Source organism: Globicephala melas, chromosome 13 (assembly GCF_963455315.2).
Source record: "Globicephala melas chromosome 13, mGloMel1.2, whole genome shotgun sequence".
Taxonomy (NCBI): domain Eukaryota; kingdom Metazoa; phylum Chordata; class Mammalia; order Artiodactyla; family Delphinidae; genus Globicephala; species Globicephala melas.
Window position 1 is genome coordinate 13,294,601 of NC_083326.1, and position 24,750 is coordinate 13,319,350.

At 42.8% G+C, this 24,750-nt stretch overlaps 1 protein-coding gene and 1 non-coding gene across 3 annotated transcripts; both read right to left on the reverse strand.

Moving 5' to 3' along the window:
• Positions 1-5,905: 5,905 nt before the first annotated feature.
• On the reverse strand, positions 5,906-21,592 carry NARS1 (asparaginyl-tRNA synthetase 1). 2 transcript variants are annotated; one of them, XM_030868032.3, is made up of 15 exons: positions 21,368-21,592; positions 20,238-20,317; positions 17,767-17,832; positions 17,575-17,667; positions 17,400-17,489; positions 16,384-16,462; positions 15,461-15,531; positions 13,977-14,063; positions 12,387-12,608; positions 12,081-12,280; positions 11,517-11,652; positions 10,818-10,931; positions 8,609-8,740; positions 8,167-8,298; positions 5,906-7,358 (listed from the first exon to the last, which is right to left on the reverse strand). In XM_030868032.3, the coding sequence occupies exons 1-15, from the start codon at positions 21,408-21,410 to the stop codon at positions 7,227-7,229; spliced, it is 1,677 nt and encodes a 558-aa protein (XP_030723892.1). In that variant the 5' UTR covers positions 21,411-21,592; the 3' UTR covers positions 5,906-7,226. The 2 variants fall into 2 exon arrangements, with proteins under 2 accessions (XP_030723892.1, XP_030723891.1); XM_030868031.3 differs by having other exon boundaries at positions 20,238-20,320; positions 21,368-21,591.
• A 1,415-nt stretch (positions 21,593-23,007) lies between these two features.
• On the reverse strand, positions 23,008-23,111 carry LOC115859392 (U6 spliceosomal RNA). Its single transcript, XR_004042045.1, has one exon. It is a non-coding gene; the product is annotated as a U6 spliceosomal RNA (small nuclear RNA).
• Positions 23,112-24,750: the final 1,639 nt, after the last annotated feature.

The window sequence follows — 24,750 nt, forward strand, 5'->3', positions numbered from 1 at the left end:
CAGTCTTCCATATCCTTCTCTGGCTACAGGGCCAGTTTTCTAGATTTCACAGAAGGGCCAGCCCCCCAAGTCCCTGTTTCCTGCAGAGAGGGGTCTAGCCCTTGGTCCACTTTCCTGTCTGGGTGTAGGGTGGGCACTGTAGGAGCTGCGTACATGATGTGCTCACTCTGTGAAAATTCGTAGTGTTGCACACTTATGATGTGTGCCTTTTTGTACGAATAGTATACTTTAGTATAACTTTTTTTTTTTTTTTTTGCGGTACACGGGCCTCTCACTGCTGTGGCCTCTCCCGTTGCAGAGCACAGGCTCCGGACGCACAGGCTCAGCGGCCATGGCTCACGGGCCCAGCTGCTCCGCAGCATGTGGGATCTTCCCGGACCGGGGCACGAACCCATGTCCCCTGCATCGGCAGGTGGACTCTCAACCACTGTGCCACCAGGGAATCCCTAGTATAACTTTTAAAAATACCCCCGAGTGCCTTTATCCGGGTTCAATTCTCCCTCTAACTCCCATACCCAACCTAACAGCCCTGGTTTAGAGACCCTCTCTACTCCCTCCTCTCCAATTCTGATGCCTAGAGGTGTTCCTTTCACTCAGCTAAGAGGAGGGTCTGTGTGGAATTATTATATTTATCCGGTAGAGTCACCTGTTTATAGTGGGAGAGGAAGAGGTGAGCAGAAGTTTCCCTGATAAAAATGAGTGGTGATTTCAGGCTGAGAGGATGCAGGGATGCTTTTTCATCGGGGTGGTATAGAATTTACAAGAAAAGTAGGCTTGTTGTATACTGAATGTGAGGGGACACTCTGAAGGCAGAAGAGCACACGATTACCAAGAGCAAGACGTTCACTTGGCCACCGCACAGCATCTGGAAAGGATTCAGAGCTAAGCGTGGTGAGAGAAGGCTGAGGACCGAGCCTGAATGTGCTGAGAAATTGGACCTTTGTTGGTAGGTGAACGGGAGTCATGCATGGTCATGACAGTCATGGAGAAGAGTAGCCTGTGCTCTGAGGAAAAGGATTGAGCAAGCAGGGTCCAGGCTATAAGAGAGGAGAGACAGGGAGAACAAATAGAAGACAGTGGCCACCGTTCACAAAAGAGGTGTTGAGGGGCGTGGCCAAGGAAAGTGAAGACAGAAATAGGCAAGTAATGGCACACTGGAGATTAGAGGGAGGGCAGAATCGGGTAATTCAAGTTCTTCAGCAGTAGTGAGACCAAAAAAGAGAAATACATTAGTCAGCAGGACAGCTGGTTTGAGGCAAAGATGAATGCACTTTTTTATATTTGTTGTTTTCATATTGTCTTTGTTTTTGCCCGAGTATGTTTTACATTGCAAGAAGGACAAACAGGTACAGCCATCCAACAGAAAGTTGTAGTGGTCATCTACCTAGAAATAAGGATTGAAACCGACCATTCAACCATTCATTTTTTAAAAATAAATTTATTTATTTGTTTATTTATTTATTTATTTTTGGCTGCGTTGGGTCTTCGATGCTGCGCACAGGCTTTCTCTAGTTGCAGCGAGTGGGGGCTACACTTCGTTGTGGTATGCAGGCTTCTCATTGCGGTGGCTTCTCTTGTTGCAGAGCATGGGCTCTAGGCACATGGGCTTCAGTAGTTGTGGCTCGCGGGCTCAGTAGTTGTGGCTTGTGGGCTCTAGAGTGCAGGCTCAGTAGTTGTGGTGCACAGGCTCAGTTGCTCCACAGCATGTGGGATCTTCCAGGACCAGGGCTCAAACCCGTGTCCCCTGCATTGGCAGGCCGATTCTTAACCACTGCACCACGAGGGAAGCCCTAATCATTAATTCGTTTTACAAAACAATTTACAGAGAATTCATCACTCTCCTTGCTAATTTGTCCTTCCTAATAGCTAACAGTAATTGAATATTTATTCTCTTTCACCTATGTCCACTCCCTTTTGATTTATCTTCAAATACAGAGGGAAGATCTCTGGGTAAAAATGGGGGCTTGAACACATGGATGTAATTTCACTCCGACCCCCAAACCCCACTAAAATGTCAAGAGAGGTTTGGTTGTTGTTGACAGTGATGGTGTGTTTTGTTTGTTTTCAAGCACAAACCTAAAATGATGGGGAAAAAAGAAAAAGGAATGACAGCAACAAATTTGGGGAGCTGGAAGGCAGATGGATAAATGGTTCATGATTTAGCAAACTCAAAAAACCCTGAATCTTAAAATGGCCATCCTAAGACAAGAACCATCCGGATTTACATGGCAGAATCCCTAGGAGGTTCCAGACTGGCAGCAGCGGGTAGCCCTGGAAGTGGGGATGAAAGGGAGAGATGCTACATTGAGATAGATTTGGGGAACTAGACTTACCGAAGTTGTGGACACATAGCCCTCTTCACCCCTTTCCCCCCACAGGAGGTGGGAAGAGTCTGGAATCCAACCGGCCCAAGAGGAAAGATCTAAGGATGTTGACATCTGGAATCCAACCGGCCCAAGAGGAAAGATCTAAGGATGATGACATCAGGGACTCCCATACTCAACATACTCAACAGTTCAGGCAGCTCACCCTACAGGAGGGCTCACATCTCCTCCCACACACTTCAAAAGCATTTTATCTGCTATTTGGAATTCTCAGCAGAAAACCAAGTATCACCTCACATCTGAAAAAAGCCTCTAAGAAGAAAGACAGAGACCCAAGCAAACAGAAGAAAACGTACAGGAAGAAGAGAGCTTGAGTAAAAGACCATAAAGATGGAACTTTCTGAGGTCAGAATAAAAAATTTTTAAAATTTTACTATGCCAACAGAGATGAAAAATCCAATAGAAGGACTGGGGAAAAGTTGAGGAAAGCTCTCAGAAAATAGCAAGCAAAAAAAAAAAAAAAAGATAAAAGGAGGTCTACTATCTGAATAATAGCAGTTGTAGAAAGAAAGAAAAACAAAAGAGGGGACACACAAAAATAACAGTTTAAGAAAGTTTTCACAACTGAAGTCCCTGACTTTCTGAATTTAAAGAGCCTACCAACTGCCCAACAGAATGAACAGTCCCAAGGAATATCATATTTCAGAACATGGGGACAAGCTTCTAGAATAGACAGGTCATATGTAAAGGACCATGTATGAGAATGTTTGGGAATTCTCCAAAGCAACATTGGAAGCTAGGATGGTAACACTGGAAGCCAGGGTTTCAAAATTCTGAGGGAAAAATGCTTTTTAACCCACAATTTTATATAGAGACTATGGTTTAAATGTGAAGATAGATTAAAAACATTTTTTAGATAGGCAAGTTCTCAGTGAATTGACATTCCATGCACCCTTTCTCAGGAAATTACTGGAGGATGTGCTCCACCAAAAAGAGGAAGTAAACCAAGAAACAGGGAAACATGGGATACAGGAAACAGGCTGTCCATAGAGGAGAACGGTGAAGGGGATACCTGGAATGACAGCGAAAGAAGATCCCAGGACGACAACTATATTTCAAGATTGGAGTGTGGCTGGTTCACACTACAGCAGACAAGCTCTCAGAGAAGCTTCTATGGGAAGATATAACTGATGAGCACCTGATGTGTCTGAGCATCTTTGGAAAGTGAATTAATGATAAAGAAAAAAATAAGATGACTGTTAATTATGGGCAAAATGAAAAGTTGGCCAGAAAAGGAAAAGCAGTCATAGTATACGACATGGTCAACCAAAGTAATGATTTAACTAAGCTGGAAAGAGGGGGAGAAGAGAAGCATGCACATGAATGGTGGGACAGGGAGAGGAAGAAGCGCAATCTTCTGCAGAAGAGCAGTAGAGAGTGTCTAAAACCGAAAAATCGATAAAGTAATAGAAGCATGTTTTTCTTCATGACATGGAAGTAAATGCCTAAAGAATAAGTTAAAATTTTGAGCACCACCATTTCTGTGAGCCAGGGTGCTACACTGTATTAAATTTTGACGCCACAAACCAGCATCTTTGAACTGCAGAGTACACCAATGTTTTTTCAAAGATAATATTCTTCATCTTATCAAGTTAGTAGTAATCTATGAGGTAGAAGGAAACTTTTCAGCATAAGAAACGGAATCATTTAATTGACCAGCAATTAGCAAATACTATGAATGACAGCATTTGTACATCATAATATCTTTTTTCCTTAGAAGGACTGAATGAGATAATAGGATTCTAAGTTTAAAGGAATTCAAGCTTTGGTGTTTCAAACTTCATTCTGTCACTTTTAACAGTGCATCTTCAGGCATGTTTTTTAACTTTTTCTCAACCATTACCTCAGGGGTAATAGGGCTATTATCCATATATAGGGATTATAGGGCTATAATTATAACATATATTGTATAAATTATAATTTATATAATTATCACAAGAGGTTATTGTGGGGATTAAAGCACGTGACAGTACATGGCTGACACAAACCAGTACTCCATTATTGGCAGCTACCATCATTTTGAGAATTTCCCAGTATGACTTGAAAGCTAACGAGTGCACAGGTGTAGCGTTTTTGTGGCCACTGGCAATATTGGACAGTCTCAACCTTGCCCCAATGTTCCCATTTTAACATAGAGATTGGGAACAATTTCAAGAGATTAATGTGAGATGAATGAGGACCTACAGTCATGATGATGAGAGGCTTAAGGCTGGCTTTAGAAGAGGGAGGTAGCTACTCAGTGACAGTCACACTAAGTCTGCCACAGCCTCAGCTGGGCGGGCTTTTAAAAAGCATCCTGGGGGCTCCCCTGGTGGCGCAGTGGTTGAGAGTCCGCCTGCCGATGCAGGGGACGCGGGTTCGTGCCCCGGTCCGGGAAGATCCCACGTGCCGCGGAGCGGCTGGGCCCGTGAGCCATGGCCGCTGAGCCTGTGTGTCCGGAGCCTGTGCTCCGCAACGGGAGAGGCCACAACAGTGAGAGGGCCGTGAACCACACACACACAAAAAGGCATCCTGGGCCCAGCCCTGAAATCCTGATTCTGTTGGTCTGGGATGAGGCCCAGGTGACTCCAATGCGTAGGAAGGTTGCTTATGACAGAATCTCACTGCTCTATACACTAAACAAGAAATTTTTAGGAAATGCTAGAGGCAGCCATGTGTGGGGAGCTGGGTGGGTGGAAACGGCTGTAGGACATTGACAAAGTCAGTATTGAAGTCATTTGAATTGCTACAGTATTAGCCTCCCATCTGTCCCCAAAGCAGGTCAGCTACACAAGTACCAAAGGCGAAGGGGGCTGCTGGCGTGAGGATCACGTATTAGGAAGAAGTTTCAGGCAGAAAAGGGCTGTGAGATGAGTCCCACGAGAGCAGGAACTCAGAACCGGGTGTCTGTGAGGTGGACACTTGGCAGGGATATGGGATGGGCTTGCGACGCTTAGATTACAGGGACAACCAGAGAAAAGGGAATGTGAGTCCACGTGCGTGAGGTGCGCTGCTCGGGTTCTTGGTTTGACGTCACCACAATCTTGACTCCGTTATCCCCACCTAATCCCACAGCTCTCCCTCAGTATTTAAAACTTTTAGCCCATTTACACAATTAAAATCTAATCTAATTGAGCCTAACCTCGTCACCTAAATTCTGATCAAATGAACTGCCTAGTTGCATCCAGTTAGAGCTCATTCCCATTCTTACATGTATTTTTCATTTAAAGATAGAGGCCAAATATACTACAAATGCCCCATTTCCATCTGTCATTTTACTTAACTGCAAAATAAGATATAATCTAATGTGTCCAAAATTAATACAAAAAGGATGATAAAAATGATGTAACTAGGACCCACATCTAATTTTTAAAAACCATTCCTTTTCATTACCATGTACTTTTCCTAATACCTACCAAATTCAGGAATATCTAGTTTCACATATACAAATCATGAAAAATAAAGATTTATAAAATGCAAAAGGCATGAACTAATTAATGTGAAACAGCGACAATCAGCTTAAAAAAAATTAAGTCAGCAAAGAGTTTTTACGTGTATCCATTTATTGCTGGGAATACAGCTCATTGAGGATACATGACATGCATTTTGGGGGAAAATTAACCAAATCTGAAATGAAGCCATTCAATAAGCCTGCAAGTTAATAAGTTAGCACAGATTAGACCTAAAGACACAGTGTGGGGTGACTCCAACAGCCATGCAGGGCTGTCATGAAGATTCCAGCTGCAAATACTTTTGGAACTTATTTACTTTTAAAAAATAAATTTATTTATTTTTGACTGCGTTGGGTCTTCGTTGTTGCGCGTGGGCTTTCTCTGGTTGCGGGGCACGGGCTTCTCATTGCAGTGGCTTCTCTTGCTGCAGAGCACGGGCTCTAGGCACGAGGGCTTCAGTAGTTGTGGCTCACGGGCTCCAGAGTGCAGGCTCAGTAGTTGTGGCACATGGGCTTAGTTGCTCTACGGCACGTGGGATCTTCCTGGACCAGGGGTCGAACCCGTGTCCCCTGCATTGGCAGGCAGACACTCAACCACTGTGCCACCAGGGAAGCCCTGGAACTTATTTATTCTTAATTACTTAGGAGCTACCAGGGAAGAGTGAAGATCACCCTGCCTCTTTAGTTTGAACTAATGCTAGGAAGAATGCTGTTCACTGAGGTGCCAAAAAACAAAAACAAAAAACTTGCTCTTACTTCAAACTGTTTAAGGCCACTCCACTTTTACAAATTCTTCCAAATAAATTCGTATGCTTTAGAATTATATAAGCAGCTAGCAGATTTAGAAAAGATTAACAACTGAGGCAAAAGACTATTCATTTCATTCCTGTATCTACTGCTGATTTATACTCTGTTCTAATACTAGCAGATTTTTACAGCATATTGTCAATTTTTCCCCACGGTGTGTGTTTTCACTCACTGATACAATAAAATGATATAAATTAAAGAATTCCAGTTACAATTAAAAGGACAGAAAGATTAAGTTACTGGAATGTCTCAGACTATAAGTTAAAACTAATCATATATGTGGTATATATGACACAAAGGTTATAACCTAAAATTGGATAAAATGCTGAAATATACTCATGCCGGCGGTTACATGCCACATATTTTCCCCCAAACTTTGTAATGGGTTTTTTTCTTAAAATGACACCATCAATGTCACTTGATATTCAAATGATTTGGATTGCTTTTCACGGTAGCAGGAATAAAAAACAAAAAGAGAAAACAGAAATGGATATACCCCAGTGGAATAAAAAAGGGAAGATTTTGGCTGTTTTATTTTCTTTTAAAGAGGCAGCCTGTTCCTTCCATGAACCGTGTTCTTTGCTTAAATCTCCAGGAGGAATCGGTTATGGCTTGCAGCGCTGGACAAATCGAGGGTATAAGCATACATCTCGGATGTGGTATCTATCCAGAATCCAGGTTAAGAATCGTTCCAAGCCCAGGCCATAGCCTCCATGTGGACATGTGCCATATTTTCTCTGTTTAAAAAGGGAGAGAGAGAGAGAGGGAGAGCGATAGAGAGGAATAAATGCTCAGTTTAAAATTTTGTCCAGAGTCTCCCTGGCGGTCCAGTGGTTAGGACTCTGCGCATTCACTGCCATGGCCCCAGGTTCAGTCCCTGGTCAGGGAACTAAGATCCCGCAAGCTGCACAGCATGGCCAAAAAAGAAAATTAAAAAAATAAATTTTGTCTGAAATAGTTAAAATTTTCTACTGTAAAATGAGTCAGCTTATTGTGGTTAAGAATTCAACCCCTTACAGCTGATTCACTTTGCTGTACAGCAGAAACTAACACAACATTGTAAAGCGACTATACGCCAATAAAAATTAATTGAAAACAACAACAAACAAAACAACAAAAAGAATTCAACCCTTAATCTATACTCCTTCATGGACCACATGTGAAAAAATAATTTGGTATGAAAAACAAACCAAGGATTTGCCACCCTGGAAAGAAGATATTTCAAACTTTTAAATTAAGTTAATGTCTCTGTTTATCAGAAGAAAATGAAAGACTAGATACTGGTAGCATCTAATGACATTTTAAAAAATTCAGTAGCTACAAGCAAGGCCAGGAGTTAATAGGTTTTCAAATTAAGTTAACATATTATTGGCCAAAGACAAAACTAGCAGTATTCCCATGCCACATTATTATAACCATGAAACTGAATATAGCTCATTCAAATTTCAAAGTATCACCCTGAATACTTCCCTTTTAAAAGTTTCAATTTATACAGAACTATTACAGTGAAGAAAATTTAAAGTGATTAACAAAATTTCTTTTTACCTGATCTGTGTACCAGTAATAGGGAGTGGGGTCAATTCCTTCTCTTTTATAACCTGCCAGTATCTCTTCATTATCCCAGATACGCATCGAGCCTCCCACAATCTCACCGACATTGGGCATCAACACGTCGACCTTTCAAAAATGAGTAAATAAAATGCGGTTACTACTAGGCTCTCAGTCACGCCTTTGCTCTACAGTTTAAATGAAAATCATAATTAAGCTCCTATAACTAAAGGAGCACAATGATCACGCATAATTCAGATATTATTCAAATTCTATAATTTAACAAGATAGGTTAAACCCAATCAGAGGACAAAAAGCACTTCTTTAAGTACTGTAGATTTATAATGAAATATTTGCTGTGAGCTGTATCTTATTCCAGTGGCAGTGCCCGCCCCTTTAAAAAGCAAAATCTCTAATACTATTTGAATCCCAAACTGACAGATTCGGTAAGGCGGGAATCCTCGGGACATCGCTGCATATAGAAGGACTTGATCTCCACAGGAAATCGACACAGCAAGATGGGCTCATTAATGGTGTCTGTCATCAGTCTCTCAGGAGCTTCTGGGATATCCTGAGGTTAAACAAGACTTCATTAACATTTACAACTCGAAAGGAGACAGAAGCAGCTCTTTGACCCAGTAGCAGCCCTTCATCTTATTCATGCAACGGAGTCCAGAATACACACCCACCCATAACCCATAACCACGTGGGTGTTAGGGACAATTTCTGCAAAATGAACTGTAAATAGATCTGTCTCCTCCTGCAGTATATCTGTGCCATATTGCTTGAGGAACGAAAACACACACACAAAACAAACAACCTCCCAGATACTGCTCAGTTTTTTTTTTTTCCCAGTGGCCAGTTTTATCTAGGTCTGAAGCAAACGCAGTCCACTCAGTCCCACAAGGCATAAGATCATCAGTGAATGCTCCACAACATCAATGATCTACACAGAGTACGTTATTAATAACACCAATCTTTAAACTCTCCTGTTCTCTCTGCTTCTTTCCTGTTACAATAAATCTGCATGCCTTCAGTGGCAGTAAGGCACAGTCATAAGACAAATAACCAGTGTCAAGTTTATAAGTGTAACCACACCTGGAGCAGTTAGCCAAGACAGGTTAGATGATGATGAATCAAGTTAATCTGCTTCCCTCTCAAACATCCTTCAGTAAACCACACATAAATTCAAGTTAAAACTGAAAACTCTTGTCCCAGTAAAAACAGATTGAGAGAATTGGACAAGACTCATTGATTTGTTTAATGTAAGAAACTGAGAGGGAGCTTAGCTGTCACCTGGCACAGCTGTTTTCAAGCTCTCATCCCTGGAGCCCTGCGTCGTCTAAAGTCTAGAGAGGAAACGGGAGGTGAGTGGGAGAGCTCTGGTCTCTCCGCCTGTAACCGCTTTACATACTAGAGTCCTGCATACAATTGAACTGGGGGAAAGGGGTCGTACTGCACATTCCGAAAAGTTTGAAGACCTCTTCTCTACTCTAGCGCCCTCATGTGTATGGGATGATACTGACACAAAGAGGAAACGCTGACACACATGGAGGACTTCCTGCACCTCGGCCCTGCTAAGCATTTAGCTCATTAAGTTCTCATAACTTTGCAAGGTGGACGTTACCTCCAAGGCAGAGACAGGAAACCAGAGAGCGGGGTCGCTGGCCTTAAGTTAACCAGCAATAAGGACAGAGGTGGGAGCAAAGCCCACCTGGGGGGCTTCTTACTCCAAAGCTTGTGCTCTTTCCGCTCAATCACACTACTCTGCTGAGTGCTGGGCGATAACAGTTCTCAGGTTTTCAGCACAGAATCTGGTTATTATACATCATCAACTGAATTCATGATACAATAAAAGTAATTTACATAGACCCAGTACACTGTCTGTCCTCTGTAAATTCTTTCTAAAAACGAAAGAAAACTCTAGTTAGCAGCTATTACTCACATTTCATCTGTAAAACAGATTTGCAAATACTATGTAAAGAGTGGTTAAATGCACAGGCAAGAGGGCTTAGAATAATGTTAACAATCTATACCCCCAAAACATGCTGGGAGGTGGTCCTGGGCAAGACAGACATGCTCAGTGTATCTGGGGCACCGGGCTGCCTTCCCCAACAAAGCCTCCTCTCTTGGTTTTGCATTTTAATCAGTGGTGATTTTCTTCTTTGAATCGCCTCCAGGTGAAGGAGTTATAATTCACTGTTTTGGGGGGAGGAATCCTTTTTGAAAGAGCCAGATGGTTTCTCTAGAAAACCAAAACAAATGTATACACATACCAACACTCTGCATGTGATTTCAAAGTTTATAACTTTCTTAAGCATCCTGCCAGTCTAGAGAATTATAGCTAGAGCTGGTAAGTCAAGACCACAGAGTGATCATGGAAGAGGAAAGAGATAAAGGATGGGATGTGAAGGAAGGCTACAAACTTGCTAATATTTACTGAACACTACAGAAAAGGCACTGCTCTAAGGTCTACTCTACCTCTACTAAGCCATGGATCCTCAGACAACCCCAAGAAGGAGGGTCCGTGGTTATCATTTATTTGACGACAGCACATGCCGTCTGCATTACTCGTTAATTAACCGCAAGTAGCAATCCACTTAAGCACAAGGCTACCTTTGAAACAACGACTAGAAAGGAATACATACCTCTCCAAATTCATAGAAAGTTCCATCTTCTTTCTTTATATTGTGTTCTTTTAGCCACACAATAGCATCTGAATAGTTCATCCGTTTGAAAGGCCGTTTGGGGGGCTTGAAGTTCTACAGCAGAAAGGAGAAATACAGTGTACATAAAGAAACCATTCACACTAACGTTTCCATTTTAAGTAACACTATTTATCATTATTATAAAATGTTATTTCAGACTTAAAAACAATGTGGTGAATTCCCTGGCGGTCTAGTGGTTAAGACTCCACACTTTCACTGCTGAGGGCCTGGGTTCCATCCCTGGTTGGGGAACTAAGACACGCAAGCCACGTGGCACGGCCAAAAAAAAAAAAAAAAAATTAGTCTGGAAATGAGTGAAGGGAGTCCAAAAGTATAAACTTCCAGTTATAAAATAGGTAAGTTCCATTAACAAGATGTAATGTATAGCATGGTAACTAGAGTTAATAACTCTGTATTGTTTTAGATATATAAAATTATTATGCTGTACACCTAAAACTAATATAACGTTATATATCAATTATACCTATATATATATATTAATCATTTATTTCAAAGCTATTAAATCTATAAAAACCTAAAAAGAATCTATTGAAAAAAACCTAAAAATCTAAAAAAAAGACTTCACTGCCTTCCGAAGCAGGATCCTAATTTTGTGTTTCCACACAATGGCAGACCTACCGGGTTGAGGTCACGCACCACGCTTGCTACGGGTGATTTCAAGACTCTATCGACCACGTCACAGACCAAGTCCTCCAACCGGTTCAGGAGCTCCTCAAAGGTCAGGAAAGGGCACTCTGCTTCCACGTGAGTGTATCTGAGGAACAAGACAGTAGCTCAGAGCCTCTCTTCTTTTCACTAAGTTTCTCTTAAGCAAGGGTTTTAATGCTGGGAAACTGTCCAGAAAGGGAAAACTCCCGCCCTGCTAATCAACTCCCAACTCTCCAGAGTAGTTTTAGCCCACCTGCCTTCCTTTCCACCTTAATAGTCATTTCTTGTTTATTCCTCAACACATATAAAGGATCAAGACAAAGTGAATGAACAGACCTTAGTGAGTTATGGCCTAAGACGCAAAACTTCTTAGACAGTTTCCATGAATTTATTCAACTGCCCTTCATATAGCCTCTTAATACCGCAGAGGTTTTTACACAGACATCATTTACCTACATCAAGATTGCTTCTCTAAACATATTTTCTTAAAAAAAAAATTTTTTTTTAAATAAAAACAAAATGACAATTATGTACTCAGCCAGGTGCCTTCGTGTTCTGGATTGTTCTGCCCTGTATGACTGTGCAATACAAAAAACATCTCCCAGAGCTGGAATGCACGTCTCCAGGTACAGCTGAGAGGACTGAGTCAGATACGCCTCTTCCCCAAAATAGTCCAGCTTGAAGAGTGTGGCACCGCCTTCCACTTGTGTTTGCACTAACGTTGGAGGACTGATCTATTCAGGCGGAAAGGAGTAAATAAAGGCCTTCTGTGAGCACCACTGTTTAAGTTCAAAACTGCCAAGAGGCACTGTTTGCAAAGGATGATGAACGTGTACTTACTTCGCAGTACCCCCTGTCGAAGAAGTGATCTCTAAAGCACCTGGTGACCACAGAACGCGCTTTTAGGATTTTGGACATGTTTTCTCCCCGGATCATCATGTGTCTGTTGTTGAGCTGGACGTCAACGTCAGACTCCTCGTTGATTAAGTTATCAGCGCCTCCAGCGGGGGCCAACCCGATCAATTCCCAGAAGTCGCAATTCAGCTCGTGGCCCCCTGGAGCCTGCATTTTTTAAAGAGGGGTCGGGAGGGAGAAGGAAACAGAAAATTCACAGTAGGAAAGATTCTAATTTATATAAAAGTTTTTAGTAAGCTCATATTTCTAAGAACCTTATCATTATTAGCCTACCCTTCTAAAAACGAAGACCCGATAATTGAATTTTATATTTATTTAATATTTCTTTCAGACTAAACACACGTATACAATTTTTAAAAAATAGAAAAGCACAAACCAGAAAATAAGATAAACTATAATCCCACGACTTGGAGTAACCACTAACTATTGTCAACATTTTGGTATATCTTTCTAGCCTTTGCCCAATAATTTAAAAGTAACATAATACACACATTGAAAAACTCCTTAAATACAAAGGTTTTACTAAAAGGTGTTTCTCTTTGGAATATATATATATATAGTAAAAATTCAAATTCTCCCTAATAATTCCATTGAAAGCATTACATTTTAGAAACCACACAGTATGAAATATATAGCTATCTTGGTACCAAACACTGGACAGCAAGTAATATCACAAAAACCATTCCATTTTGCAATCACATTACTTTCAAGGAAAATTCAGTAAACTTGAACGAGATATTCACTCTTAACATAGGTTCCTCACACAGACTCTGGGAGACAGTATTTCTAGTCTATCAGGAGGACACTATGGGCTCCCTCTGGTGGTTGATATGTCACGTTTGTTTGTTTTCTTTCCCAACAAACAAATATAACCACAACTGCTACTTGGTCAATAATTACCAACAAGTAACTCTAACTGGTATAGGTTACATGCCTGTTGGCTGGGGAACAAACAACTCTCTATCAAGCCTAGCTTTAAGTTTTTTAAAAAGAGGCTTTCAAGTTCTATTTTAAAAGTTTCAGATTTATTTTATTTATTAAATATTTATTCGGCTGCGCCGGGTCTTCATTGCAGCATGCGGGATCTAGTTCCCTAACCAGGGATCGAACCTGGGCCTCCTGCATTGGGAGCGAGGAGTCCTGACCACTGGACCACCAGGGAAATCCCCAAAGTTTCAGCTTTAGATCACTGTTCTTTCCTGAAAAACTTTTGGTAGACTAAATTTTCATTTCCACTTAGCTGAAAAATTATTCACACACACACAGCAAATTGTTCTCACCCATGAAGTTTATTCAGGAATTCCTTAGGTTGAAAATCCCTGAGATCGTTACAAGAGCACACAAGCTGTACAGTATACATATCTCACCAGGAAAGGAAAAGGCATCCTAAATTTAGCAAGGGCGTCACATTTGTCTAGTTATATGCCAAATACCAAAAGTATCAATACAAATAAAGACACTGGAAAACAAACAAGTACACAACTCTTCTCTTAGTGAGGAACTCAACGCACTCACCTGCTTGCCCTTTGGGGTAAGATTTAGCATTCCATACACTGCGACACTACTCTCAGTGGACAAGACTACTCCATTGTAACACTGACACTGTAAGAAGATCAAGTTCAAATTCAGTTACTCACATTTACATTTAAAATAGTCTACAATATAGAAAGCAAAGGGAATTACTTACAAACAAGTTCTCTCGTCCAAAACTAGTAAAATAAGACAGCCATCAAACACTCATCTATATACAGATACACACATATATATGTAAATACATACATGCACATGCATAAATAACACTAGTCCATATCTCTCAAAAGTATCTGGAAAGTTTGTTTCTCTTTTTCTTTAAAATTTAGACTATTAAAATAATACAGGGAGTTCACTTAGACTATGATAATCAATACTGGCTAAAATCATTAGGAGAAAAGTGATGGAAAACTTTATAAAGGAGGGATCAGGCCATCAACATCTGAACGCACTAATCATAAAGACAATCAGAATTATGTGCTTCATGATGTGATGTCATTGGAAGAATACAGCTTTGTCCATGAAGTAGTTATATCAAGAAGCAGCAGCAGCAGAACCTGAATCTGACCAGAGCTAACCTCCAGCTTGTAAGAAATACAAAGGATAGAGGAACATGTTAAAATACACCTTATGATGCAATCAACCAAATCCAGAATGTGAGAAGTCCCACAGGACCAATGACCAGACTTTTTCCAATAAATGGCAAGGGGGAGTGGGGTGGAGAAAAGAGAATGAAAAGGGAGATCTGTTATAGATTAAGAGTGATTTCAGAGACATATCAACTAAATGCAACATGTAGATCTTGTCTGGATCCTCATTCAAACCAACCAACTGTAAAAAAGACATCATGAATCAATTGGGAGAATCTGGCTGGATATTTAGGAGTTGTGCTAATTTTGGGGGTGTGTAATAATGGTAGTGTGGTTATATTAAAAATATTTCTTCTTGGTGATGCATATGCAAGTATGTTTATATGAAATATGATGTCTGGGAGGTCAAAGGGGGGAGCAGTAAACCAGAACTGGCCAAATATTAATCATTACTCGTTACGGACTTAACGTGTATCTGCTGCAAATTCATATGTCGAAACCCTTCTCTGCTCTCTGCTACGTGAGGATGAGCACACAACGGGAAGTGGGTAGTCTGCAGCCCAGAAAAGGGCCCTCACCAGAACTTGACCATGCCGGCACCCTGATATGGACTTCCAGCCACTAGAACCATGAGGAATAAACTTCTGTTGTTCACAAGCCACCCAGTTTATGGTACTTAGTTACAGCAGCTCAACTAAGATGTTACTGAAGCTGAGTGATGAGCATGTGAGGTTTCTTCCTACTGTTCCATTTTTGAGATGTTGGAAATTTCCCACAATAACAGTTGAAATAAGTATAGACCCTAAGATTCCCAAAACTAACAATAAAGTAACCTATTGAAAAAAACTGACTTTTCATCGTAAATATGAAAATATTTACCAAATCATCTGACAAGACACACTGGAGATAACCCGTACCATCACGCAACACCAGAAACATTAAATTCTTTCCTAAAAACGGGAAAGAAAAGTTTAGCTAGATTGTTCGAGAGGCACTTGGAAGCACTTTCTCATAATTTATTCTTCTGTAAAGGAACCTCCAAGGTTAAATGTTGAAAGTTCAAACCTCCCACACGGCCCCATTCCTCTGAAGGGTTCACCAGTAATATCACTACTCAGTATCTGGAAAGTATTTTGCCTTCTTCATGTTTCAAACCCTTCATACTTTTAAACCCTATGTGAGCCTCCTGACCCACACGGTCACGGGAAAGCAAGACAGTAAGCATGTGAGTCGAGGGATTAAGTCTTATTCACCGTTGAGTCCCCTGCAATACCTAGCAAAGCGTATTCAGCGGGGGGTGATATATACTGCCGCACAGAAGCACTCTTGGTTTTTTATGCCCCCTTTCTTTTTGTGAAGGACTTGACAACCACTTACAATAAAAGACATGTAGTAAAATAATAAAAGCAGAAAGAGAAAGCAAAACATCACGACCAAGTACAAATATACTAATTATAAAAATCAACATCACTGCCATCAGTAAGTTTCAGATTTGGTTCTGCACTTCCGGTAATATACCCCCTGCTTTCCTTAAAGAATTCAATTCAATTAGACAAATATTTCCTGGATACCTCCTGATCACTGTGACTGCTTACAGTTAAGTACCATTTAAATAATTTTTAAACTTTCAATTGTCATATTAAATAAGAACCAAGTTAGGATACAAATTAGTACTTCCTTTAAAAAGCTAGCACTCTCAAACAAAAATACCCCCAAGTAAATTTTTTTTTTTAATGTTCTTCATCATCTAAGAGCAGGGATATTGAAAATTAAAGAGAGAAAAGGACAGCTATGCCAGTTACCTTGCCTACGCAGCCTGTGGACCCAGCCAAATACCTTTACTCTTTGGCCTCTATATCCTTCTAATTCACGAATCTTCACCTGTCAAGTTAAAATAAAAAACATTTGACCCAGCATGTCATTTATCACATACCGACTTTGTCAAGAATATTAGATAGATGGCAGAAAAGTGTTAAAAATTCACAAGTGGTGTAAAACTTCTGACAGTCACTCTACTACAGGTCAGAGCCAAAAAATTTCACCACACTGGAGGGGTTAAAAAAAAAAAAATCCAGGTCTTCTTTCTCTTAGTGCAAAACTGTCAGCGAAACAATCAGAACTTCAGATACTGTTATATAAAATCAATGAATTCACGATAGCAACAAGCCTAGTCCACGCAGAGCCCTCTCTCTGACCTCACCATCCCTCCCACCACCCTGGGTGGTGGAAGCTACTGAGGCTGGCTTTTCCCCTGAGGGATGGACGAGAGAGGGGAGGGGAGGAAGGGGTTGCAGGGTGTGGCCAAGAAGACAGCTTCCTCACTGAGGAAGCAAGAAAACAATGGCAATCCAGCAGCAGTAAGAACCGTTCGAATTCTAACCATGTCCATTCACAGTCCAGCATTCTGGTCTAGAAAGAATATAGACATAATCAAATTTCAAAAACTTTTTCTTTATTTAAGAAATCATGAAAATCTTGGATTTCAACCTCTTCTTTTTACTGTGAGGAAACTGACACCCAGGGGAGGGTAAAATCACTGTCTGAGCCCACACAGCCCGCCCCGCCTGGATGCCAGGGCTGCCAGCTTTTAGTCGGGACAGAATTCGTTCAACACGCAATTACTAAATTCTATCAAAAAAGGAGCCCCGCAAGGACCAGCCTCGTAACTCTCAAACATTATTGCGCTCTCTCCCTTTTGAAAGAAAAGAAGGGACAAACAGTGCAAAGGAACAAAGCACGTGGCATGCCCCTCAGACACAGAAATAATAGGTTGACCCCGTGAGTCCATGATATTTGAAACGATACACATCACACTTACGCAACTTGGCTCGGGAAGACTTGGGTCGTTTTTAATGGTAATCTTCTTTGCTTCTTCCAGGTTCTTCTCTCTTCGTAAAGTGTCTTCTGCCTAGTTTTAATAACCAGGCAATTTGTTAACATGGCTTCCGGTGTCCCAACTTGAAAAATGTTCACAGAGCAAATCTACTGCTCACCTCTTTCTTTTCCCGGGATTCACTCTTCATCTGTTCTCTGTGCCACAGTTTTCTAATGTTCTTCATCTGTGATTTAGAAATAACATCCCACCTCTGGAGGGATAAACAGATATTTAATGTTTTCAAGACACTGTATTCTAATGAAGGTTTCTTCACAAAATCTAATTCTGTAAAGCTTTGGGTTCACCCTACCTCGTTTTCTTTTTGTGAATCTACGTAGATGGTAGGAAAGGGTTCTTTTCCAACTGTCATCAAAGCCTTGGGGAGGGAGGGACAAGGAAAACGGACATTTCTTTAACATTGTACAATGTTTAAAATCAAAATAAGACCTGAATTATGAGGTAACTTTGATCACCTAGAAAATAATCGAGAGCCCAGAAGAAAGCGTAAGACCCCACCAGCCAAAGGTCAATGTCGACAGAAGGAATGGCGGAACATTCAAAGAACATTCTGCTTAAGGTAGAACGTCCTTTCCCAAACAATTCTAGCAAGTCCGGTTACATATAGTTTCCCATGTGGACTAGAAACAACAGATTTTAAGTGGCCCTGGGGACCGACAGGAGGTACGCTGACAACAACAGAAGAGACAGCTGATGGCAAAGGCCAACTGCAGGGTACATCCAGACGATTAATCCTCGCGAAGAAACCAGGGAAGTCATTTCTGAAACTCTCTCAAGAGCATAGTGGTTAGGTACACAGAAGGCTAAGTTTCATTTAATTGGAAAAATTCCTGTGTGTAGAATGTATGTACCTCTTTTCACCAATACTGGGACATATCAGACATCAATATTATCATTTAATATTTTATAGTTTGTATTCGTTTTTAAAAAGATAGTTGAAAATATGTAAAAGATAAGTGTTTTATTAACTGCTTCAAATATTCCTTCAAATTTTCTCCTAAGTTATCATCAACCAAGAAATGCAATTAATGACTGTCTCTCGTGTAAGATCTGAAGCTTATGAAAACTGACCTTTTCTTAAGATCTAGTTTCCAAACCTGAAAAATACTTTTCATCTTGATTTAACACTAGTCTCAACTCAATTATTGCTACAGAGGAGGAGGGAACCTGGATCTTTTGGAAACATCCAGGAGAGTTCAGTTCCTCCTTTTAACAATTAGACTTTGTAAGAATGTTTGTAAATCACTAAGAATTCATTTACTACCTGACAGTCTGTACTGATCCCTCCTTTGTTAATCAGTGATATTGAAAGAGTCAAACTGTGATTCTCCAAATCAGAATGGCACACTTCTGCTAACAGCGACATTTTGCAAACATTCATCTAAACACTACTGTCAGTTCTGGGCAGCCACAGGAATCACCCCAGCAATCCAAAATGAGAAAGATTTCCCTCTAAGAGTTAAAAAATTAAGACCCATGGTTGACACACCAAAACATAACCAGAGTATGAGCTAAAAGAGGAGAGAATGGTCCCAGGACAGAAACACTTGATAATAACCTAAATGAATACTGTAACAAAGCTCACAAGAACAGGGATTGGCCAGACACAGATACACAGAAAGAAGTGTCAGGGCAGTGCGCTTCCTGGTGCTGTCCTGGGAGAGGGCTTTAATCAACTTCCTTATGTAGCGGCTGTAGCCATTCCAGTCTACAGGCAAGCCCACGGCTACTTCCAGAGGGATGTCTTCTTGGCCCACACCGTAACCCAATGCCATCGGGTACCTACTCAATCCTGAGTCGAAGCTCTTGAAGAACCCATCTGAACTGTATTTGGCTTTCCATGTAAGTCTGCTTAAAGAGAATACGCTAAACTCATAGGAGGATTCTACACCCTGAGAAACAATAATATATTGTTAAATTAGTATCCTGGCTTTAGGCTCCAGACTCATGAGTTCATGAGTGTCTGCTCTGTTCTTGGTACTGATATAAATCAGGTCTTTGAGTCTCAAGGCTCAAGATCACATTTGGATTCGAGTGGTAAACTCACCGAGAGAACTCTTACGAGTCAGTTTGGAAGAAATGTGAGCATAAACTCAGATGACTAAGGGAAGATGATTTTTAGTTCTACAAGAATTAAAAAACTGGCCAACTGACTCACTGGAGAGAAAAATTCCGAGATGCGATGCCGTATGGTAAGAAAAGAAGATACCTATTAAAAATGTTCAAGGGGAGGGCTTCCCTGGTGGCACAGTGGTTGAGAGTCCGCCTGCCGATGCAGGGGACACGGGTTCGTGCCCCGGTCCAGGAGGATCCCACATGCCGCGGAGCGGCTGGGCCCGTGAGCCATGGCCACTGAGCCTGCATGTCAGGAGCCTGTGCTCCGCAACGGGAGAGGCCACAACAGAGAGAGGCCCGCGTACCGCAAAAAAAAAAAAAAAAAAAATGTTCAAGAGGAATTCCCTGATGCTCCAGTGGTTAGGACTCGGCGCTTTTGCTGACAAGGGCCCAGGTTCAATCCCTGGTCGGAGAACTAAAGATCCCACAAGGCTTGAGGCGCGGCCAAAAAAAAAAAAAAAAAAAGTTTAGACGTAGATCATCTAATACCCTTAAAGCTACATATCTGTATATACCCCTTACTTGCCCTTCTCAGAAAGTTCTCTTCAAACCTAATGCTTTAAGTAAAACTCCTGACAAGTCACAGAATAACTGACATGAGTCATTAATAAATGCAAAGTCGTTTTCCTAATGAGAAAGAGGCACTACCTTAAGGCCTGTTTTAAAAGGTTTCTCCTTGGTTCCATCACCAGTAGCATCACTTCCCTCTCGGTCTGAGACATACAGCTCTGCTGTTTCACAAAAAGAGAATAAGTTACTCACTTGGCCAATAATTATCAGTCACCTCATACTGCAGCTACTTTATCCATTCTTTATCTTTGTAAACAGAACAAGCATCTGATTGGTAAAAATTATCAAGGTCCAAAAGAAATTATATCATAATTATTTTCCCACTCCCCTATCCAAGGACATCCATCCCATAAAAAGGGATTAGTTAAATTTAGCTTTCAAAAGGAACTTTGATCATTTTCATTTGTGGTACTGCTTCTATCTACTCGAATCCCCAACAACAAAGCAATGGCTTTTCAGTTGGCCAGACCAAACTGGAAGCTTGGATGTTGTACCTTAAAAACCAGAGTGACCCTGGAGAATTCACTTAACCTTTCTGGGCTTGTTTCTGACCCTATAAAATGAGGAAAACAATACCCATCTTGAAGTACTGAGGATGAAATATATAAATCAGATATGCTGGTGCTAGAGCACAGAAATCAAATAAATACCCGTTTTCTCTGGTCTTTAAAGGAAACCAAAGCTCTGAGGTTAAACAAACTGAAGGCCTCACAAGGAGTAAGCGAGCAGAGACATCAATCCAGGTCTCCTAAATCTCTTCCTTTTCCTACTGCACCAGATGGTCTCCCAGGAAATCTCAATGTAAGTGAGGATATGTGAAAAAGAATTCGCATTCTTAAGTCCTTTCCTGCCAGTCACTTGGAAGAGTCACATATTTGGGGTCTGCCCTGAGGTCTGGCCATGCCTCGCTCTGCCTACGTCTCAGCTGAATCACGGGATTTCTCGCAGTGGGGCCGGGCCGGGAGCGGCCGCCACCCCAGCCGGGGCACCCAAGGCTCTAGGGAAGCCGGGCCTGCTCGGCGAGCGCGGACCCAGGGTGGGTCCTAGCCCCTCCTCCCTCCCACCATTCACGTAAACAGCGGCGGGGCGCCCAGTCTGCGCCAGGCACCAGGGTAAGAGCTGTATTCGGCCGGAACAAGGCTGCTGCCCCAAGCAGGAGCGCCGCGCCGCGCCACTTACACACCCCGGGGTCCCCGAGCCTCACTCACCTAGCACCATCCCCGCGGTCGCCCTGGTCACCTCCAAGGACATCACCTCCAACACGCCGCCGCCTTATCACCCGCAAAGTGCACCTGCGGCTTCCTCAACTCGGAGGTTGGTTGCATCAGATAATGTCGTGCAGAAGTCGTCGCAGTAAGTCACCCGAGCGTCGCGGCTCCATTGGTTACAGGAGGTTACGGAGCGTGGGCAAGCGGCGCCGCAGCCACCATCTTTGGTCCGGGCCTAAGCAACTTCCGGGTGTGGCTCCGCCCCGCTCCCCTCGCTCCCTCTCGGAGAGCTGGGGGCTCCCGGGGGCACCACCTGGGACTCCTTGGCTCCCTGACGTCCGGGTGGCGCTGCAGTCCCGATCCCTCCGGCCTGCGTCTCCCCAACTTTCCCGCTGAATCTTCCAGTTCCGCGCCACCCCCCCACCTCCCGTTGTGGGCACAGTAGGGCCCTTCCGGAAACCGGATCCTGGATTGCGTTCCACATCCCCAGATAGTGGAATGCTTGTGGTATTAACGTCGTCATCAAATACATTGAGCTCCAGCCACAAGCTGGGGGTGGAGGTAAGGGTCAGGGACAGAGCTAAGGGTAGTCCTGTCTCCCATTCACTAATTGCTTTGAAATATGAAGATGTTTTAACTTTCTAACTTCAATGAACGAATGAATGTATTTCTGTATTTGTCACTCGGACTATAGGGTGTGTTTTTATTTTAAGTTACAAGGGTCACTATTACGGAGGCCGTGATAACGTTGTGAAAAGAACTAGGGCTTCAAACCTGGTTGGAATTCTGGTTCTGCCTTTTGCTGTGTGCCGTGGGATAAATGAGCTAACCCGTCTGAGCTTCAATTTCCCTATTTGTGAAGGTTGATTTAGTTCACTGCCCAGCAGTCATAGGTACTAAGTAAAGGGTAGGTAACATCATCATTCTCAGCTTAGTGGAAGACCAGAGTTTGTCCCTGAATCAAAGGAAAACAAACTCTTGTTATGAAAGAAACTCTAAAAATAACTGTGCATAGGTTCCGAGTCTATCAAAAATATGAACCAGATACTTTTCTTGAAGAATATTTCCCCCAGTTTCACGGACTTTCCCCTTTTCCTCTTTGCTGAATGGTTTCTCTTTGCTCATGTGTTAGTTATCTATTGCTGCAAGGCAAATTCATTACCTCACATAGTTTCTGAGGGTCAGGCATTCGGGAGTAGCGGAGCCAGGGGTTCTGACACAGGGTCTCTCCGGAATCAAGCTGTGGGCAGGGGCTGCAGTCACCTGATGTCTTGACTAGGTGAGGATCTGCTGCCAGGCGCACACATGGCTCTTGGCAGAAGGCTGTGGTTTCACGTCAGGTGGGCTCTCCAGAGGGCTGCCAGTGAAGGGGCAGCTGAGTTCCCACAGAAGCAAGTGATGAGAGAGAGAGAGACACAGAGAGAGACACAGAGAGAGAGAGAGAGACTGTATTGGTTGCCTATGTTGTATAATAGATTACCCCCAAACTCCAAGGGACAGTCGTTTTCTCACCAGGAATCTGGGCAAGGCCTAGGTGGGACCTCAGGTTCTGCGTCTCTCAAAAATCGAGGTGTCAGCTGGGGCTAATTTAAGTTTTTTTTTTTAGCAGTTCGTTTTGAAAGTTGTATGTAAGATTACTCAAAAATACGGAATGCTTCACACATTTCTGTGCCATCTTTGCATGGGGGCCATGCTAATCTCTGTATCCTTCCACTTTTAGGATATGAGCTGCTGAAGTGAGCACAGGCTAAGATTTGTAAATCTCACCTGGGTGATGCTTTCCCACACACTCCTGTGGGTGTCGGCAGGATTCAGTTCCTCACAGGCTGTTGGACTGAGGGCCTCAGTTCTTCGCTGGCTCTTGGCCAGAGGTCTCCCTCAGCTCCTTGCCACGTGGGCCTTTCCGGTGGGCCGCTTGCTTCATCAGAGCAAGCGAGCAGGAAGGAGAGCATGCAGGCAAGATGGAAGCCACGGTCCTTTGTATCCCATCACTTTTGCCATATTCTGTTCATTAGATTCGAGTCACTTGGTCCAGCCTACACTCAAAGAAAGGGTTTTATACCAGGGCACGAATACCAGGCGGCAGGGATCATGGGGCCATCTTAGGAAGCTCTCTGCCACAACAACGAAACCCCGAGCTGCAGTGCCTTTTCATAACCTAACCAATGAATGACATTTCATCATTTCCGCTATATGTTACTGGTCACACAGACCATCCCTAGTATAATATGGGAGAAGACTACATGGGGGGTGATTTCCAGGGGGTGGAGGTCACTGGGGGCCATACTAGAGGCTGACACCACAGCCCAACCAATGAATTTCTCCCCTTCATCCTACTTTGAGCCCCCAGAGGCTGGCTTATGTGGACACATCAGTGGGCTCTCTGGCTTCTGGTCAGATGCAGCCAATGGGGAGCACCGGCAAGGATGGAGTGAAGTAGGGGTACATATTCCCCTAGCTCCCTCATTGCAGGCTGGCTGCACCTTCAACTGAAGGCCACAGGACCTGTCAGGTGGCCCTAACAGTCATCTGAACTACCCTTCATGAATTTAGTTTCACCTGATCCATCAAATTGGATGTACACAGAAACATTCCACTGTAAAGAGGAAAGTGGGTCTACAGGACTGGGCCGGAAAATGACAGATTCCTGTAACACCTGCTTCGACCACTCCTCAACCCACACGTACAGACTCAGGGGATTTCCCCGTGTCCGGTCCGTGACACCTGCATAATATGCTGGCATGAGCCAGACGTGAGCAGCTATTGTATTACAGCCTTACTTGGGTGCAGCTCTGAAAAGACAGTGGCGAAGGGAAATCATCTCAGATGCTAGAACGTTGAGTGGATGACTGGTTTTCCACTTCTTACATGAGTGGAGATGGCCTGAGGGACTGATGGACACTGGCTAAAGGGTTGACCAGTTGATCAGAGACTTGGAAAGAACAAGATTAGAGATTAGGGATGGCAGTCTGGTGGGGAAGTATGTGGATGAATTTTTCTGCATGGGCCCGGAATGTGAAGATATCTTGCCCTGTGTAAATACCCAGGAGAAGGCATTCAGTATAGAGGAGGTCTTTGTAAACTGTGGATGTTGGCCTTTCCCACTCACACCCCCACCCCCAGCCCAAGACCCCCAGTGCTTGTTCAAAGAAACCATATACAAAGTCGCCGTAGTAACAGGATGGAGGCTATGCATGGGTTCAACGGCATGGGCTGCCCTTCATCAAGGCTGATCTGGCTGCCTGACTACCACTGCGGAGGACCCAGCCTGACAACAGCAGAAGCCAGCTTTGAGGACCTGATAGGACACTAATCTTTGGGGGGACCAGGTGTGCAGCTGGTGGCTGGTGGGTTACATTCAACTCCTGGAGGAGGCAGCAAGC

Coding starts and splice junctions, on each gene's coding strand:
- NARS1 (XM_030868031.3), bottom strand. CDS start 21,410: ATGTCCTTGGAGGTGACCAGGGCGACCGCGGGGATGGTGCTAG. Junction 16,463..17,399: donor GTCTTCCCGAGCCAAGTTGC/GTAAGTGTGATG, acceptor TTAACTTGACAG/GTGAAGATTCGTGAATTAGA. Junction 14,064..15,460: donor GTGTCTTGTCAGATGATTTG/GTAAATATTTTC, acceptor ATCTTCTTACAG/TGTCAGTGTTACAATGGAGT.